Genomic DNA, 19,919 nt, shown 5'->3' on the forward strand with positions numbered 1-19,919 from the left:
GCTCAGCAAAACCTCCTTTTAAATTTCACCTTGCCATTGCAGCAAGGCTAGCTGGAAAGCTGCCCTGGCAGTGTGGAGAGACTTCCTGGGCTAGTGAAAGGACTTTCTCAGCCACTGGTTCTCCATCTTCAGAGCGAGCCAAGCTCTGAACCCAACAACCTTCGGTATTTTATGAAAAGCACTTTTTGTTTATTTTTCAATTGATTGTAGGCTTTTGGCTTGTTTTCCTTTTATTTATTTATGTTCCTGTTTATGCATTTACCCCTTGAAGCAATTTGGCAGGAAAATGATGTTTGTCCTATTGTGTGTTACTCACAGTGTATGGTTGAAGAAAGAAGCCATCTGATTTTACTGCTATACAGATGACTTACCAAGGGATTTTGAAATGGATAAAATTAACACCACCACTAAACAGAGCCGAAATAGTGGTCATTGTACCTCATGCGAACAAACAAATTCAAAATTATCTCCTGATTTGACGGCCTTTCCTTCAGCAAGAGCACACAGCAGAAAGCAAAAGTTGAGAGTCAATATAAAGTATTTGAAAAGATTATTCAAAATCAAAGCCTCAAAATCTTGAAATCCATAACATCTCCACCAAGTTCTAATCTATAACTGTGGTGAGGGACTGAGGTAAGAAAGAATCCTTTTAGCTCCCTGAAAATAAGGCCAAGGACATCACTTTCTTTAAAACGAGAGACAGTATAGTGAGTTGAATAGTGGCCTCAAAAAGATGTGTCCAAGTCCTGCCCCCTGGTTCCTGTGAATGTGACCTCGTTTGGAAAAAGGGTCTTTACAGATGTAATTAAGGATCTCGAGATGAGAGCTTTCCGGATTTAGCGCCTACCTATAAGAGAAAGGGAATGTCATATAAGAGAAAGGAGAGGGAGGTTTGAGAAACAGGGGTGAAGGCCAAGTGAAGACTGAGGCCAAGACTGGAGTTATGAGTCTATGAGCCAAGGAACACCAAGAATTGCTGGCAGCCACCAAAAGCTAGGAGAGGGGCATGGAACGGGTTTTCCTCCAGAGCCTCCAGAAAGAATCCACCCGGCTGACAACTTGATTTAACACTTCTGGCCTCCAGAACTGAGAGAGAATACATTTCCGTTGTTTTAAGACTCCCAGTTCCTGGGAATTTGTTCCAGCAGCCACAGGAAGCGAATACAGACAGTGAGAAGCCACTTACTTTCACGGTGCCACGGGCTCCCCAGCGGGTAAGCTGAGCCTTGATTTCGGGCAGGGCCAAGTGTACTTTGAAGAGCCTGTGTGTTAATGTAGCAGGGGTCGTCGAAGAGATCCACTCGACACGTGTGCTTCATTGATGAGGCGTCTGCTTGGGACTGCACCCCTCTCTCCTGTGCATTACCTGCAGTGATTAATGATCAATGTATCATGGTTTTGCTTTGTAAACAATAAAAAACCTCACGTTTGAGTCTAGAATTGATAGGAAGGGAAAAGCCACCCCCATCTTGTACAAGGACTGAATATTGACTTTTAGATTTGACCTGTAAAGCCAGGATAAGCCCCGGGCTTTGAGGGAAAGTATCCTCTTACTGGGCTCCCCGCCCCTCCCTGTCCCATCCCCCAGCTGACACATTGCTTCAACAGGAGCCGGGAGACAACGCAGAAAGACCCCAAAGAGGAACAGCCAGGGAAGAAAGAGAGCCGACTGCTCAGCAAACAGCACAAACCCATACACGACCCTGCTCAGAGCTGCAGTCCAGGAAGCATGAAAACACACACGTCATAGAGAATCTGAATATCTACTATCTAAACTGCTTTTCAAAACACTCATTACTTAGTTTTAAAGTATTAAGAGTATAACTCTGGGGGGCTGGCCCCGTGGCCGAGTGGTTAAGTTTGCGCACTCCGCTGCAGGCGGCCCAGTGTTTCATTGGTTCGAATCCTGGGAGCGGACATGGCACTGGTCATCAAACCACGCTTAGGCAGCATCCCACATGCCACAACTAGAAGGACTCACAACGAAGAATATACAACTATGAACCAGGGGGCTTTGGGGAGAAAAAGGAAAAAAATAAAATCTTTCAAAAAAAATAAAAGAGTATAAGTCTGTCTTCCCTCTTTGCCAAAAGTTTTGTTTTTGCTTTTTTTTTTTTTTTTTTTTGCTCAGGAAGATTCACCCTGAGCTAACAGCTGTTGCCAATCTTCCTCTTTTTTTGTATGTGAGCCATCACCACAGCATGGCCACTGACAGACAAGTCATGTAGGTCCATGCCCAGGAACCGAACCTGGACTGCCAAAGTGGAGCACATTCGACTCAACCACTAGGCCACCAGGGCTGGGTCCAAAGTTTCATTTTGCCAAGCTCAGCCTTGCACCAGCTGCTGATGTTTATTCTGTTATTTAATGGAAAGGACTCACCCCTCAGGTTACCTCCTCCTTCCCCTGACTCTCTCCCCTCCCCCTCCATTCCATTCTATACACTGAGGCCAAAATGATCTTTTGACAACTGAAAATCTGATCATATTTCTCAGAGGTTTAAGAACTCTTTTATTGCTTCCCATTGCTCTTGGGATGAAGCTCAAACTCTTCAACAAGCCCCAGGCCCTGCTCCTGGCTACCCAGCTTCCCCTGCACCCTTCTCCTCCCCAGTCTCTGCCCGGCTCACACTGGCCTTCCTGCAGTGTGATCTCCACCGGAAGGCCATCTTCTCTGGTTCACATGCTCTTCCCTCCCCTTCTCCATCACCTTCATTCTTCAGGGGTCAGTTTAAGCATCCCTTTCTCAGAAGAAGCTTCCCTGACCTTCTCAGACTACACCAAGTCTCTCTGCTTTCCTAGAAGTTTGTACTTCACTTTGAAGCCCACATCACAAGAGTAATTAATTCTATTATGTTACTATTTTTTTTAATTTCTGTACTGCATCTAGACTGCATGTTCCATGAAGACAGGGATCTTGTCTTGTTCACAGCTGCAACTCCCGCTCCTAGCACATGCCTGGCACAGAATAGGACATCAGTAAATAGTTACTGAATGAATGGATATTAACATCATATTTCACTACCTCATGGCATGACATACTTTGTACATTCAGATGGCTCTGTCCTGAGAATGCCAGGACAGAATATTTTTGCTTTTCTGTTTAAAAAAGTACATTTATAGTTTTGGCTATATGTGCTACAAGATCACCATGTAGCTGCCCCTGAAGCCGTGACATTGATATTCCCTTGTCTTACCATAAAACAACATCAGTCCTTCCACCGTTCCAGTCATTAAAACCACCCCTTCCATGTGGTCCGAAAAGGACCAACCTTATGTTGGATTTCACGTGATGGTGACGAGTGCTATGATTCTCACAACACAAAATATGGAAACCTGCGAGCACACCAAATAGGGGAAGCCCAGTCGGAAGACTACAGTCTTACTACCTGGTCCTCCTTTACTCCTTGCTGCCTGTCAGCTGTTACACGTCACCTTGTCCCATGTCATCCTCTGTATGTGGGATATCCTGAGGGAGGAGTGGTATTTCTACAAAGGGAGGAGTTGACAGGGCACCTCGTTTCTTTGTTGCATTTTGCAACATACGACAGTGTCCATTTGCTTGGTTAAGTGGATTTATGAATTATATTATCTAGTTTAAACTAAACTTACTTTCACAAATGGACAAGTGGCTAAAAGGTCACTGCAAAGAAATCAGGGATTGAAGACCATTCTTTCACTCAGTACAAGCTCCTCCTTAACTGCATTATGAGCTTATAAACAAGAATGATCTAATTAGATCAGAACTTTGGCCCCCACAAAGTTAAAATTACCAAGATTTTAAATGTGGATTTATGTCTATTTTCTTTATTAATAAATGCTCTAAATATGTATCGGGCCTTGAGATATTATCTAGTGATACTATTCAGCCACTGTAATTAGCACAACATTTTTTTAAAATATTATTTCTCATTAACTCTAACTTTGAAATCTTCTATTTTTCTGTATGCTTTATAATACATGCATAATATATTACTACATGTATGACTATATATATGACTTAGACATGATTGAATTATTTATTTAGGAGAGCCTGCTCATAAAAATTTACTGAAAGTGGAATATGATCAAAAGCGTTTGTAAGAAGTCTGCTTCTAAATTAACATGGACCTGAGTTCAGAACGCTATGGTACCTCTTATTATTTGTGTGGCCTGGGACAAATTACTTAACCTCTCTAAGACTCAGTTTGCAGATCTATAAAATGAGGATGCCTGGCTTAAGATATGATTGTGAGAATTAAATGAAAGAATGTGGCTGAGACACTCACTGAGCTCAGAGCCTGCCTCATAGCAGGCATTCAATAAATACTTTCCATCACTGCTCAGTCGTGTATTTATTCGTTGCTGCTGGGCCTCTGCACGTGATGCTCATCTCTTGCTGAAACAGCCTCTCCGTCTCTTTCTTTACCTACCTCTTATTTGTCTTTTAAGATTCTGCTCTGAATCCACCTTCTTCAGGAAGCCTTCCTCTGAGTCCTTCCTTCCCCTAGGCCGGGTAAGGTGCCACTATCTGTTTACTAGTCTGTCTTTCCTTTGTTGAGACTGCAAATTCCTTGAGTCCTTGAGGAGAGACTAGAACCCATCTGTCTGTGTATCTTCTGCATCTTCAACACCTGTTATGAAGCAGGTGCTCAAAAGAAAAATGTTTGTCAGCTAAATGAACAGATGACTGAGTGTCTACCCAGTTTTCCTCTCTTAGCATACTTGACCTCACTGTGTTCTGAAGATCTTGAGTCAACCTTTAGCACAGGGCACTGACTATTCTGCCCATCACAGAGCACTGGCATGAGATAACCACATCAAGTTTACCATCCCATAAGATGACACAGAAGCATACATGTCTATACCCAGTCTCTCTTGAAAACTACCCCTCATTTGTTTTCAAATGTGCCACAATATTTAAGTCAGCAATATTGTTTTAAACTGAAAAAAAAAAAAGATATCATGGCTGGCCCAATGGCATAGCAGTTGGGTTTGCATGTTCCACTTCAGCGGCCCGAGGTTCACCGGTTCGGATCCTGGGTGTGGACCTATGCATCACTTGTCAGGCCATGCTGTGGTAGGAGTCCCACATAAAACAGAGGAAGATGGGCATGGATGTTAGCTCAGGGCCAGTCTTCCTCAGCAAAAAGAGGAAGTTTGGCGGCAGATGTGAGCTCAGAGCTAATCCTCCTCAAAAAAAAAACAAAAGATGATATCTCATCCTGTAACCAAATTTAAAATCTTTCTAGGATAAAGTGGGTGGTTGATGAGAGCTTAAGCACACACGCCAGCCATTATGTATTCCAAAAGTCCTTATGCCAAGTGTTACTCTGAGAACCTATCCAACCCGCCCAAGAGAAGATTTGTGGCAGAAAATAAATACATACACAGTGTATTTACTGTAAATACCAAAGTTTTTAAGTGCAAGTCCTTAGGATTTGTGGGAATTTAGTGTCTTTTTGATTTAAAATATCAACATTTTTATTTTAACTTGAAGGTTGGGGAAACATTATTCTATTTTGCTAATTATTTTTTTTTCCATAGGGAACTTGGTATTAAGGATAAGGATCTTTTATACATCTGGCAATAAATACCATCAACTCCTTCAATAACCAGAAGCCTACTGCAGTATTTATAATACACCAGAATGCAAATTTTAAGTTAATATTTGAATTAATAAATGTCTTGGAAGGAAAAAGCCAAACCTTATTGAAAATATTTGTATAGGTGTCTCTCATATGATTATGTATGAATCTCTAGGAAAAGCCATAAAAACCATGTATATTTGCTATTCTGGCAACTGCTATTAATTTGCTCACTGGTCAAGAATTTCAGATCACCTTTTAAACATATGCCCAGTAGTCACAGGCAGACCCCAGACAGGAGCACCTGATTTCTAGGTGTCTGTGGATGAATGGACACTGTAGTCGTAAAGTCCTTCCTGTCACAATAGGAGGGACCTTACTTGTTGTGGCTCCTGGAGCAGGGGTTGAGTCCTTCTATCCTCCATGGTCCTAGTGGCTGAGGTCTGGGGAGATGGCTTCCTAACGTTCTGGTTCCCCACTGGAACAAGATGCTTTTCTAAGGAAATAATGTTGTGCCTCAGTGATTTTCAGATGAGGAAAGTCTCCAGCTGGAGGGCTTTTTTCAAACTGCAAATACCATCTCTCACCTCCCCAAGATTCGGAAAGCTCTCAGTTATGAATTGTTAGCTTAGGGCTGTTCTAAAAGGAAGGTAGTGTGACGAAGCTCTGTGCTGGTCCCAGACTGTCCCATAATTAGAGTATAACTGACGAACAGGCACTTGCAGTAGAATTTTCTGTGTTTGTATTTGTCCTTACAAAATAGACCGTGAAGCTCCAGCACAGGTAAATCAGAATAGTAGAATATGGTGCACTTGTCTAGGAAATGGCCATCATAACTAAAATTAAATTTATGGAAAAATATATTCCAGGCTCCAAATAAACGTTTATTACAAAAGTCTGTTCATGAGTTTGGATCTGCTTATAGGCATGTATAAACCATGAAATAAGGAGTTTCATTGTTTTTTGGTTTAATGGAAAAATAAAACTAAGATAAACAGAAGCAAATTGGATCCTATGACAAGGCTACGTTTACAAAAAAAAAATCTTGAATAAGGTTGAAATAGTACTTCCATATTATTTATTCCTTCATAAATTTATGCTTTTGGAGGATATGTACTTTAAAATGTAAAATAAAACTCAAGGTGAGAGCTCTTGAGAAGAAGAAAGACAAGAAACCATGCCCCTTTTTTCCAATGGCAGTGTTATGAATTAGCACATTCAACTTAATTCTGGAAATGTCAAGGATCTGCATTCAGGGAGATCCTTTCAGAGGCTGGGTGACTGAGAACAGCAGGGCTTGCCATGATGACTGTTTAATGGAGAGGAGGGAGATGAGCTGGAAAGGGAGGTATTGTGCAGGGCTAAAAATTCCAGACTTCCTCAGGACTCTGTCCCAGGCCCATGACTCATTTCTCTTTCCCCCTGTGCCCTCTCTGCGCTGTGATCTGGGAACTGATCCTGGCATACTTAGGAATTCTGGTACTCATGTATTCTCTCTCTCTCTCTCTCTCTCTCTCTCTCTTTCTCTTCTTTCCCTCCCCACTTCTCTCTCTGTGCCTGGAAAATTCCCACTCATCCTTCAGGTCTTGGTTTGGTTTGCTTGTTACTTTCTTAGGGAAATCCTCTATAGTCTCCCAGATTAAGTTAGGTTTCCCTGCTATTTGTTTCCATAACATTCTAGGCTTTGAAACACTTCCCACACTCATAAGCACTTGTTTAAGGTGTATCTTCCTGGTTCAACTGCAAACTACATTTGCCAGTTGTCTCTCCATCCCTAGCACCTAGCACAGTGCTTGACCCATGGGAAGTCCTCAAAAACAGTCACTGAGTGAATTGTTGAATAAATGAAGAAGGTAGAATGAGATAAAACAGGACAGGAGATATTTCCACCCGTGAAGTGAGCTTCAGCACAGGTAAAAAATGGTTTCCATGCTACAGAGCACATGGGGCATGGTCCTGACTATCAAATCCTTAGGTTAGGGAGTTTCAGGGTGGGGGGAAGGAGAGAGAGATTATAGCTCCTAGACAGCACAGTCTTAACAAGACAGTCACACACCGTTATTTTAATTTGTCTTAGTCACATTATTAAGAATTAGTTTGAAATTTCAAGTAACTTTAAAGAATGGCATGGAATTTTAATTTCTATCAAAAGGAACTGTGTTTTTAAAGAATTTAAAATACTGCCTTAGCTCATGACTCTTATTATTTTCGCAAGATGGAGAAAGGTGGTAATCATGGCTGTACCAAAACCAATAAAGCCTCATGTATTCCCCATTCTGTAAGAAATAATAAAATTAATAGATTACGTTGGTGTAATTCCATAGGAAATATGAAAGTATCCTTGGAAGTGACTGCCTTCTGGGTGGCAAGTTCCTACTAATTTGAGTCCTTAAGTTGGTTATCCATCTCTATCCTCCACCGCACTACCGTTCAGTCACCTCATCCTCTAAAGCTGCAAAACTTTTCTTCCCCAAAGAAGAACTACTTCCAATGAGTTATAGGAATGAAATGACTAACTAGCAGTGTAACTTGTTTTTATGAAAATATATTTCCAGTCTGATAGTCATTGCCCTACATTTATTACAGCAAAGTTGTGCCCAACGTCAATTAGCATGTGCAGTAATAAGACATTTAATGCCCCGGCAAGTATGAGGTGGATGGGTGCCTAAGTGGGACTCTCACATTTCAGATTTCTTTTTGTTCCCTTGGCCAAGCAGAAATAAAGGTTTTATCTTAATCCTTATGGATTCGACAAGCATCAATTTTCACGTTAGCTTACTGTCTGAATTCTTTGAAGTGGAACTCCCTTGAGTTTTGCGCAGAGAAAGCACCTTTCCAGCCCAAGAGCTTTCATGATGTCAAAGCAGTGGAGGAACCCATAAAGGAGAATGACAACATGGTAGAACACACAACCGCAAGGGGGACCCATGAGCCTTCTGATGGACACAGATGTGGCATTCTGGGCCATCAGAATGGGGGACGCCTGCGGCTGAAGATTTACCTGTTTAGTTGTATACACCTACCATTCCTACGAAGTATTTAAGAGTGAAGGCCACACACAACCACACAACTTGAAAGGAATCCAGAGCGTGGCAGATGGGGAAGGGCCATGGTACCTACCTATTGCCCTGCTTTGTTCTAAGCAGTTCTCGTACACGCTGCCACACTTGGAGTTCCCAGGCTGCACCAAAAACAAATTGTGAAACATTTACGTAGCACGTCCATAAACTTTCAACAAACAACCGAAACACTAGTCATGCTCCCAGCAGAACATAGCAGACAACTTCACTTTCTAACACAGGAAGTGTCTGACAGGTAAGGAAAGGAAACTGAGATTTGGGGAGTGGAGCATAGACTCCTCTCAGAGTGCCTTGTTTTGGAGCTGCAAAGGTGGATCTGACTGGGGTAGGGCTGAAGGGGTCATAAAGGCTGCCCATGTAAGGCCTGAATCCTGTGGGTTACTGTTTCTGTTTGGGAGGTCACATTCCGGGACTGAATCCAAGTTTCGGCCAGAAAGTGTGATCCCAGGACGCTTGTATAAAAAGTGGTCGTGTAGCAAACTTCTATCTAACCGTGAATTAGCACATTGGAGCCCTCCTCTACTGAGGTTTATGCTATGCCAGGCTCACTTTTCATCCCCAAAAATCTCATGCTATCAAAGGGCTTCAGTGATCCCTTCTACATACAACTCTCTTCAATAATGGAATGGGCATCCACTGGTGCTCTGATAAGGGCAGTGTCTATGCTTTGGAAAGATTAATCTGGCAGTACTGTGCCGGACGGATCGAGGGAATGAAATTGGAGACAAATAAAGGGCTTTCAGAATCATCTAGGCACTTGAGGACCAGGACCTAGACAGGTACAGCAGGAATGGAAACGGTTAGATAGATTCAAAAGATATTTTCAGGTGCCAGCCCCATGGCCAAGTGGTTAAATTCACGTGCTCCACTTCGACTGCCCAGGGTTTTGCTGGTTTGGATCCTGGGCACAGACATGACAGCACTCATCAAGCCATGCTGAGGTGGCATCCCACATAGCACAAGCAGGAGGACTTACAGCTGGAATATACAACCATGTACTTGGGGGCTTTGGGGAGAAGAAGGAAGAAAAAAGATTGGTAATAGATGTTAGCTAAAGCACCAATCTTTAAAAAAAATTTTAAAAAGGTATTTTCAAGGTAGAATCCTAGATCTTGAAGACTGAGTTGATATGGGGCCCAAAGTGTGAGAAGAACAAAAGACTGTGGATTAGTGAAAGAGTGGCAGTGTGAGTAATAAACATGAGTAAATCAGTAGAGGAGTCTGGTTTGGAGTCAAGGAGAAAATGCTAAGTTCAACCTCGATATGAACAAGGTAATGGACATGGCATCACAGCTGGAGAGACAGGTAATGGCTGAAGACAGAGAAGCTGGAGAAGTGTGTACAGAGGTGGCATACCAGTGAAGAAACTAGGGCTAAGGGCAGAGCACTGGAGATTGCTTACATGGTGTTAAGGCAAGGGCTTGGGTTTGCAGGGGAGGGGATGGAAAAAAACAAGACATAAAAAGAAAAGATGCCAGGGCTTGGCCAGTGACTTAGTAGTTAAGTTCACACACTCCAGGCCCAGGGTTCACAGGTTTGGATCTTGGGTGCAGACCAGACCTAGCACTGCTCATCAAGCCATGCTGTGGCAGCATCCCACATACAAAATAGAGAAAGATTGGTACAGATGTTAGCTCAGCAACAATCTTCCACAGGCAAAAAGAGGAAGATTGGCAACAGATATTAGCTCAGGGCCAATCTTCCTCACAAAAAAAAAAAGAAAGAAAGAAAAGAAAAGATGCAAGGCCAGCCCCATAGCATAGTGGTTAAGTTCTGCATGCTCCGCTTTGGTGGCCCTGGTTTGCAGGTTCAGATCCTGTGCGCAGACCTACACCACTCATCAGCCATGCTGTGGCAGTGATCCACATACAAAATAGAGGAAGACTGGCAACAGATGTTAGCTTAGGGCTAATTTTCCTCAGCAAAAAATAAAGAAAAAGAAAGGATGTAACTTACTTTGAAACGTATCAAAAATAAGATGGATTGATGGGTGATTCATTGTTACATAGGATGACAGAGCAAATATAGTAAAATTTTAATTGCAGAATCTAGACGGTCAGTATGAGTGTTCACTGTATAATTCTGTCAATTTTTCTGTATATTTAAAAATATTCATAATAAGTATTGGAAATATGAATGAAAAAAGAAAGGACAGAGGGAGGAAGGGAGAGAAAAAAGAGAAGAGAGAGAAAAGGAAGGAAGGAAGGAAGGAAAGGAGTAATTAGTGATGTTAAATCTATGTAACTATTAAACCCTTGGTGACCAAAAACAAAAAAACAATTAGTGACTAATGTAAAAGTAGTTTCTAACAAGTTGTCAAGCAGAGTTCAGATCTTAGAAGTAGAGTGTGGATGGGAATGCAGAGAGAAAGATGCTGTTTTCTAGAAATCTGTGAGTGAAAGGAAGATGAGAAGGAGATGGGACATTATTAGTTGGCTGGAGGAGTCCAGGTTTATTTGCAGATAGAAGGGAAGGAACCAGCAGACAGAGAGAGAATAGGGACTGAGACGGAGACTGATGAACAGAACAACGGCACAGAGTTGGAAGGAGGGGATGGGACCAGGAGCTCAGGGGAAAGATGAGCTGTGGAGACAGTAGCTAAGGAAGAGAAGCAAGGAGAACACAGGAGGACTTGGAGATGAGGAAGGGTGAAGTTGAGGATAACGTGTTGGCCCGCCCTAGCCTTCCCAGCGAAGTGAGATGTGAGGTCATCTGCTGAGGCTGAGGTTGGAGGATTAGGAGTAAAAGCGATCTGGGACAGGGTCCCACCGTGATTCACTCTCTGGCTCCGCACTGAGGAAGATGACACTTTCTCTAAACTAGCATTTGGAAACCCTCAAGTTAAGCTCTCTAGTGATAAGGACAGAAGTGCCTTGCTAGTTCCAATAACAATAAAACATTACTTACCAAATAGCACAACTTTTCACACCGTATGGGGCAGTAAGCCATTTGTTCTGGGGTTTGAACTTTGATCCGCACATCTGAAACCCCGCCTGCAGGTGGCTGCTTCCCGGGGATTTCATTGTAATACTCATGATCTTCTCTCTCCTCCGCATGGCCGTCAAGATGCACCTCCTCACTGTAAGGGAAAAAAGAATCCCCAAGAGGCTGGGCAGGAATTCAAATGCTGTAGGGGATGCAGAGGGATCAGAACCAAGCAAATCATCCTGAAAAACGTCGCATTCGTGTTTTCAGTTTAGAGCTGTGATTAAGTGATGTCAAACATCTGGATGGAAGCAACCAGATGGTTGAGTTGTTTAGCTTTCCATTGACAATTAAAGTAGGGTAGGCCAAGAAAAAGTGCCAAGAGTGATGCTTTGTGTCTCCCCCAGTGATAAAAAAATATATATACATACTTATATAAACTCCCTGAATGTAAGGTGTTTTGTCAATAGCGTATAAAAATACAAAGTTTTCCTGGGTATCTCTAGCACACTTTGGACCACTTCAGAATATTTTGCTGAAAGAAATTTAGCTATTGGGTAAAGGACCTGGCCAAGTTTATTAAACCAAGATGAAAAAAATAAGTGAGCTATGGCCAGCTATCTTGTCTGCACAAATCTGGAGTATATGGGATTCATAAAGAAATATTAGAACCATATGTGGCAAGTGGGTAGAATTATGTAAACATGCAATGTTTTTAAAATTGAAACAGGGCAAAATAAAATCCCAGACTTTTCTTCCAAATTGGAATTAGTAGAAGTTTCTTATGAAAAAGAACAAATCAAGTCTTTTTGGATTGAACGGATTCCATTGACAACCCACAGTTTTGTTGGGTTCATGACATGTCAACAAAATGACAGCACTAAGATGTAAGTGCTATCCTGGGAAAAGTTCAACATCAAGGCCTTCTGGTAACGCTCTCTCCTGTGCTACCCTAGCCTACTTTATAGAAGGAGGTCTCCAAACCCAGTGTTTGTGGATACACAAAATGACAAATTAAGGGGACAAATGCACTTAAAAGTGCCCAAGAGTTTCATTTCTCAGGCGTCAATTCTGCGAGCCAGGGGCCTCATTGCATTCCACACATGGTGGAGTCTGACAGCCCTGAAAGGGCTCAGCTTTCATTGCGGACTTTCTGTGCCTCAGACAGAACAACCAGCTCCTTGGGTCACGTCGTGTTCCATCCTGCCACGGTTTAGCTGGAGCAGATCTATTTACGTTGCAAACCAGCAATTCTTGCTATAGACATTTGAGTTTTCTTATTTGGCTCCTCTTTCTCAATTTTTCTTTTTCTTTTTACTGATGTGCAAGGGATCTGGGGTTGAAACAAATCTGAGAAATTTGTTGATGTTTATTATTTTATGATACTACTTAATTCATAGCTCTGTATAACATCAGAGAAAGAGAGCCGAGCCCTTCTCACTTTTAGCGTCTCCTTTAATTTTGTGACAATAAAATATCTAGCAGGAGGAAATATTTAGACAAATATGAGTGGAAGAAAAATAGAAAATGTCACTATTAGTTTATACTGAAACCGTGCCTATTTGTAAGAAAAAAATTACTAATTTCATTAGTCAATTTAAAAATGCCATATTGGGGGCTGGTCTCTTGGCCGAGTGGTTAAGTTCGCGCACTCTGCCTCAGTGGCCCAGGGTTTGCTGGTTCAGATCCTGGCCACGGACCTACATACCACTCATCAAGCCATGCTGTGGCAGCATCCCACATAGAAGAACTAAAATGATCTACAACTAGGAGATACAACTATGTACTGGGGCTTTGGGGAGAAAAAAAAAAAGACGAAGATTGGCAACAGATGTTAGCTCAGGGCCAATCTTCTTCACACACAAAAAAAAGCATGAAAATGCCATATTAATTTTAAAATAAAACAAAATATGGCAAGCCAAATAATTATAGAACTCTTGGCTGACCTTTCACAAGAAGTATTCAAAGAAGGATTTTTCAAATACTGTTTAAACCGGAGTTCAAAAGCCTGCCCTATGGTATTTATGACGTCTTGGGCCATTCCATTGCGGCATTCCAATATGTGGCAGGCTGCAAGAGGACATACAAGAAAAATATTACAATAAATTTTGAGTTAGAGAAAATTATATAAAGTCAAAATACTTCCAGAACATGAACCAGTAGTTGCATAAAAGGGAGTAGGTTTCAAGCTCTCTTCAGCTCTGAAATGGTATAAAGAATATCTCATATTTCATATCTATCAAAGAGAAGAAACATCCATATTTTACATCTAAATATCTCAAAGTGCTTACAAACTTTGGTCTCAAGGCAGGTATTTTGGGCCCACATTTTTATAAAAGTAGACTGACCTTGACTTATAATGTGACTCATGTTAGTAGAGTCAACACAGGCGATGCTTAGGGCAGTAATCCGGTGCGGAGATGGGGCGTGTGGTCTTTCTTTGCATGGCATGCTACAGAAGATTGGAAAAAGATAACTTTCCAAGCCCTCTCCCCCAAAGTGGGGGTGAGCTGCTGGTGAAGATAGGAGCTTCAGAATACCCTCCCCTCTGGGCATCTCTGTGCCGTGTCATTACAACTGTAGAGCAGTGACGGCCTGGTCATCCCCACATCTGAAGTCCTACTGAAGGGCCATCTCCAACAAGCATCAAAGTCAAGATTTGGGGAGGATGACACTACCAAAAGCATCAAAACTTCCTCTGAGAAGGAGGGACTGGGAACGGCTAGTCTTCACAAGTAAATCAAACAAATAAATGTGGAGGGGGCTGCTGACAGAACATCACAATTAAACGAACTAGCAAATCTGCTGCTGCTAAGCAAAAACAAGAGCTCATGTTCAGGGACTGTCAATTAACCTCCCCACCATTTGGAACATCCTTCTTGCCTTGGTTAGAGGATGGTGTTGTGCTTAGGGCCCTGCAACAGGAAGATGTAACTGAAATTGAAGTTTCATAAGGATGGCTTAGAGAGAGTCCTAAAGATGACGTAAAGATAGAGGCACTAAGTCTCACGAGAAACACAATTTTTTAAAAAAGAATATTGGTTTGTAGAACCTGAAGAATTGAGGGATGAAGGAAAGCTTGAAAACAGTTAAATATATACAAGAATGTTGTAAAATTGTCAGCTACTCTCTGAGAATAAAAAGTCTTAAGTGAGTGCATGGGGACTTAGATTAGATACCGGGGAAGCACTGGGGGTTTCAGGAGCTGTGAAACCAACACGGGAACACATCACTCACTCAAAGGGACACCTGCCGAGGGAGAGAAGTCTGTCTTTCTGGAACGACTTAACTGCATTGACTTGGAAGCATGATTTTATGCTTTGCGTTGTCTTGGAACGGATTTCGTATTTATTTAAAGTAAAGGGCAATTCATTCACATCTGAGAGAATTTGCAGAATCTAAACGGTAGGTAATAGTAGAACCTACAGCAGTGTTTCTTTAGTTTTATGTTGATGATCATCTCAAGGAATCTCAGATAATTCTCATTCCAGAATTAATTTTACTTTTATTTAAAGAATTTATGTCTCTAAACACTTTTGGAAGGGTGGTGTGTGGGGTGTAATGGGGGTGGTATTTCTAAATCAAACAATATAAAGGTGTCAAATCTCCGAAAGAGCTATCATTTCTTATAAGGTTGTCCCTTTAAAGAAGCAACTTGATCCTGAAATAGACTTAGGAGATTATTCTAGTTTTGAAAACCCAATTAAGAATATCTACAAATTCATCCTCTCCACCAAAGGAAAATGTCTGGTCTGTCTTTACACTACCATTTTCAATCGCCCATTCTTTTTCTCTTTAGTAGTTTCACACAATGACTGACACATAGAAAGTGTTTTAAAAATATGTGTTGAACGAATAAATACAGATTTCCCTGACTCATATCAAGAATTCTACTGTGAGAAACTGTCTTCAATTTTGTTGAAGCTAGCCCCCACAGTGGGGCAGGTTCTTAGAGCCATTGAGGGGTACGAATGACCGCTTGGGTCATTTGTGGAAAGGGTCTCCTCATTCTCGGTCAGGACTCATAACCTCAGACCCACAAAGTGCCCTTGGAGATGTGTCCTCCAGTTGAGCCAAGAGAAGTTGTGTTACATTATGATAAGAAAAGGGAATTCACTTGAATTGGGGGGGGGCGGGGTTTATCCCATACCTCCTGGTCCAATTAAAAATGAAGTCAAGACCAGAAATTATAACAAAATGGAGACAATGATTTTTGTGATTTTATTTTTTCTTAGGATCGAGGAAATGTCTAGAGATAAAGATGGGGAAGATAATGAGAGCGGCAGGAAATTCAAACACACTACATACATACATACATACATACATACATAAGAAAAACTACAATGTGCCTCCTGTGAGAGGGATAAGAGAGCAAGGATGTTTAAAAGAACTCTGAAAAGATTCAGACCCAAGTTCAAGATCCAGTTATGCCACAATCTGTGTGACCCCAAATAAGTTACTCTACAGCAAGGTCCTCACCTGCCAAAACGGGGCCCTGGATGATCTTCGAAGCCCCTTCCTGCTCTATAGAAACCCTACCCTTCTTCATGGCTTGACCCCTCTGAGGAACAGGGCAAGGCACGTGGGCACACAGGAACAAATGAGTCAACCAAACCCGCCGACTGTTCTCCACCACTTCTCACAACCTTCTATCATTTCTCTCAACTTTTCAGATTCTAATACTTTGAGGTTTGGGTCCTGTTCCTGGACTGATGCTACCCACATAATTTTCTTCTTGGCTTTGGATAACCTTGTTAATGCCGTATTACTTTTTTGAGAAGATTAAAAAGAAACAGTGGTGCCTGTCACCATGAAAGAAACGACATTGGACATAAAGGCTGACCCAGTGCAGACATTTGGCACAGCCTCACCACCTTCACTGAACACACACATTTTGATAGTGCTATTGTGGCCACTCTCACACTGCTCCATGCCAAGGGTCTTCATTCTTTTTTAGGTTGGTCATGGGCCAGAATAGGGATGGGCTTTGAATCACATACAAATATGCCCATTTCCCAGTGTTAGACCCACGTCCAAAAGCTCGGATGAGCAGCCAGTTGGGCCAAGAATTGCCCAATATTTAGTTAATGGGAAGGAAGAAAAGCAAATATATTAAAAGTCCCAATTTCCAAAAAAGAATGTGCTCTTCCAGTGATAAGATAACTTTGCGTGCAGGCCTTAGCTCTGATGCCCATGTCTGGAATCAGATGCAGATCTGGGTTCTTTTCATTCTACCTTTAGCCAGACAGACCCACAGTTCTACCCTCGGGTATCAGGTACTATATTAAGGAGGATTTAAAAGAATCTTAGATTCATGTTCTTCTATCTTTTTCATTTGGTTTCCTAACTGGGTAGTCATGGACAAGAGGCTGAACACTATTCTTAAAGGTAACAGGCCCTTCTTTACCAGTTTCATATTTGTTTTTAATAGGCCAGGTTTTTTGTTTTTTTGTTTTGTTTTTGTTATTAGAAAACCAGAAATTCAAAAGTGCAGCTTCTTAGATCAACCACCAGATGGTGCTGTAGGACCAAAGCAGGGAGTCCTCCACCTCTTGGAAAGAAACCAGCCTGAAGACGTAAGCAGTCAGTCCATGGTTAACTAACGTCACCAGGACCAACTGCATGTATTTTATTACCATAACCATAAGTGTACATAAATGGGTTAATTTAAACTGATTTTATGGCTGCTGTTGTTTTTTAACTTTCTTCAGAGACTCAGAACCACAGCCTTCCTATATCCGGGTAGTCCAGGTAAACGCTTACAGACTAGACTCAGAGAAAATGTTTAAACCTTCCCTGAACTGCTACACATTTGCAGTAAGAGGTGGAAAGAATACAAATTTCCTCATTTACGGCAATAACAGGGGCAGGCCGTATTAGTCACTAAGTAAACTCAAAACATTCTTACTGGAGCTTACCTTTTCTACAAAAAAGGCCTTTTATAAAATGAGGAGTTCACTAAAGGGTCCTAGCTAAGAAGGAAAAGAGTGGCAACTGCCCTGACTTGAATGCATGAATGCTAAAAGTGAATCAAGCAAATGGGAGTCAGTGGGAACACTCAGGATTATTAGTGCAAAGCCTGGTCTCCTCTGCCCGTCTACACTGCCAGTCAGCCCTGCTCCCTTCCTTGTCCCTGAGGTCTGGCTCCTGCCTTTACTGTCCACTGACATTGTGCTTCCCAAGGTGACCAATGGCCTGTTAACTGCTGGACAGACTGGCATTTTCTACTTTCATTCTCCCAACTCCTTTTCCGTATGTGACATTCCAGGGTGTCTTCTCCCAGAGAAACTTGCTCTTCCTCCTCCCTAGATGATACTCATCTCCTGATTTCCTCCTCTCCTCCAACTACTCCTCTGGCTAGTCCCTGTCTCCTCCTACTTCTCTGGCTCCCTGAGCCCCTCAGCCCTTCTTTCTGGGATCCTCCTTCAGTGATCTTGCTCACCCTTAGGACTAAGATGTCGCAGTTTTTCCAAACCTGCAGCTGATGGCCTGGTCTCTCTCTCTGTCTCTGTCTCTCTCTCTTTGCGTTTCCCCACCGCCCCAGGCTTCTGTCTGCTGAACATTTTCCCCGGGGTAAAACCAAACTCACTAGTTAATTCTATAACATCATCTTTCTGGTTTCACAATTTTTTTATTTATTCAAGGATTTAGAACATTTTTTTCTTTTTACAAATGGAATACATATTCATTATAGGAATTTTAGACAAAAAAAGGCACCAAGAAAAAATAAAAAGTACGTAAGTCTCACTATCCAGGGATAACTACTATTAACGTTTTGGCATGTGTCTTTCCAATCTTTTTTCTATGCATATGTACCTCCAAAAATTTACTTGGGATCCTAATATACATATTGTTTCACACTCTGCCTTTGACACTTAATAACATTAAGAATATTTTGCCCATGTCATTATTTATTCTTCTATAACACTAGCTTTCATTGCTGCATGACTTTTGGTCAAATCGTCAAATTGCTCTTCAAAACATTTGGATTTACACTCCTACCAGCAGTGTTTAAAGTAACTACAACTCTAAACCATATTTTACCTTTTTTTAATGTTTGAAATTTGAAGATGAAATATATCTAATTATAATTCGTGTTTCTCTGATTGCTAATGAGGTAGCTAGTAAATCTTTTCAAACGTTGAAATGTTTCTTGGTGCCTTGTAATGTTCTTTTGTGAAGGTGTGCTCAGGACCTGGAGTGGGTCCACCTGCTTATTGGCAGGACAAGCTTAGGAAAAGCATCTCACTTTTCTCAGCTCCAGCATTTACTTTCATGAAAAAGGAATAAGAATAATACCGACCTCAGAGGGTTGTTGTGAGGATGAACTGTGACAATGCAAAGTACCCCTGACAATGCCTGGCATCTGGTGAGTGTGCAACAAATGCTGGCCTTTTCCCCCCTATTTCTCTACAAGGTTGTTTGTCTTTTTCCTATTTGTAAGAATCCCTACTTCTTTAGGGGCAACACCACTCCAAATCACACAGGATAATAATAATAATAATAGCTATCCTTTATTGCAATACTTACTATGAGCCAGGCATTGAGATATTTGCATTGCATACAATATCTCATTAAATCCTCAGGAACATCCGATTTCTATTTTTTCATCACCCTTCATATCTATCTAGTTCCCGAGTACTATTAGCTCACGATTTTGTCCAAACTGTCCCTTCCTCCCCCAGTGCAATTTAGCACATGACCACCCCTGCCCAGGAGTAATGAGATGTCCTCCAAATTGGATTCTACAGTTCCAGATGACTTTTCTGCCCTCTAATATCATTTTTACAGATGCAAATGCCAGAAAAATGATCATTTTACAATTTTGGTAGAACGGCAGAAGCCAGAATAATTCTTATAAAGCTCAAAATCCTCGATGGCTCCCAGTGACCTTTCGGCCAGCATCAAAGTCCTCCACGATCTGTTTCTGGCTCGTCTTTTCTGCCACAGGTCCTCTACTTCTACTCTTTGCTTTCTCTGTAACCCCACCTTTACACACACACTCACAATCCATGCAAACAGCCCTAAGCTCTCATTACACAGCTGCACATTTATTCATCTCTTCCACAGACCCTGACTGAGCACCCACTGTCCTCCAGGCACTGTTCACCAGGCTTCTTCCTTCTCCGTGCACATCCTACAGGCTATGTTTCTTTCTCCTCCAAAATGATGAGCCCATGTTGGCTAGGAATTATTTTCCTCCACAGTGATTAGCCCAGCCCTCGTATATTCATATGTAATTTATAATTATTTGTGGACGCGAAAGTTGCGTCAGCCTCTATACAGAAAGGAAAGTCCAGAGGCTCAGGGGAGGGGAAGGGATTTAAGAGCAGAGGGGTGTACAAGCT

The 19,919-nt window shown here is 41.8% G+C and overlaps 1 protein-coding gene across 1 annotated transcript in view; it reads right to left on the reverse strand.

Annotated features, from left to right (window-relative positions):
- Positions 1-19,919, reverse strand: part of SHC4 (SHC adaptor protein 4) — a 124,526-nt gene that overhangs the window by 21,815 nt on the left and 82,792 nt on the right. Inside the window, exons 7-10 of the mRNA XM_046654652.1 lie at positions 13,518-13,641; positions 11,554-11,725; positions 8,687-8,747; positions 1,187-1,366 (exon numbers count right to left, since the gene is read on the reverse strand). Coding sequence (XP_046510608.1) covers positions 1,187-1,366; positions 8,687-8,747; positions 11,554-11,725; positions 13,518-13,641 — 537 coding nt within the window. The remainder of the gene's footprint in view (positions 1-1,186; positions 1,367-8,686; positions 8,748-11,553; positions 11,726-13,517; positions 13,642-19,919) is intronic.

The sequence above is a fragment of the Equus quagga genome, chromosome 2 (assembly GCF_021613505.1).
Source record: "Equus quagga isolate Etosha38 chromosome 2, UCLA_HA_Equagga_1.0, whole genome shotgun sequence".
In the NCBI taxonomy this organism is placed as follows: domain Eukaryota; kingdom Metazoa; phylum Chordata; class Mammalia; order Perissodactyla; family Equidae; genus Equus; species Equus quagga.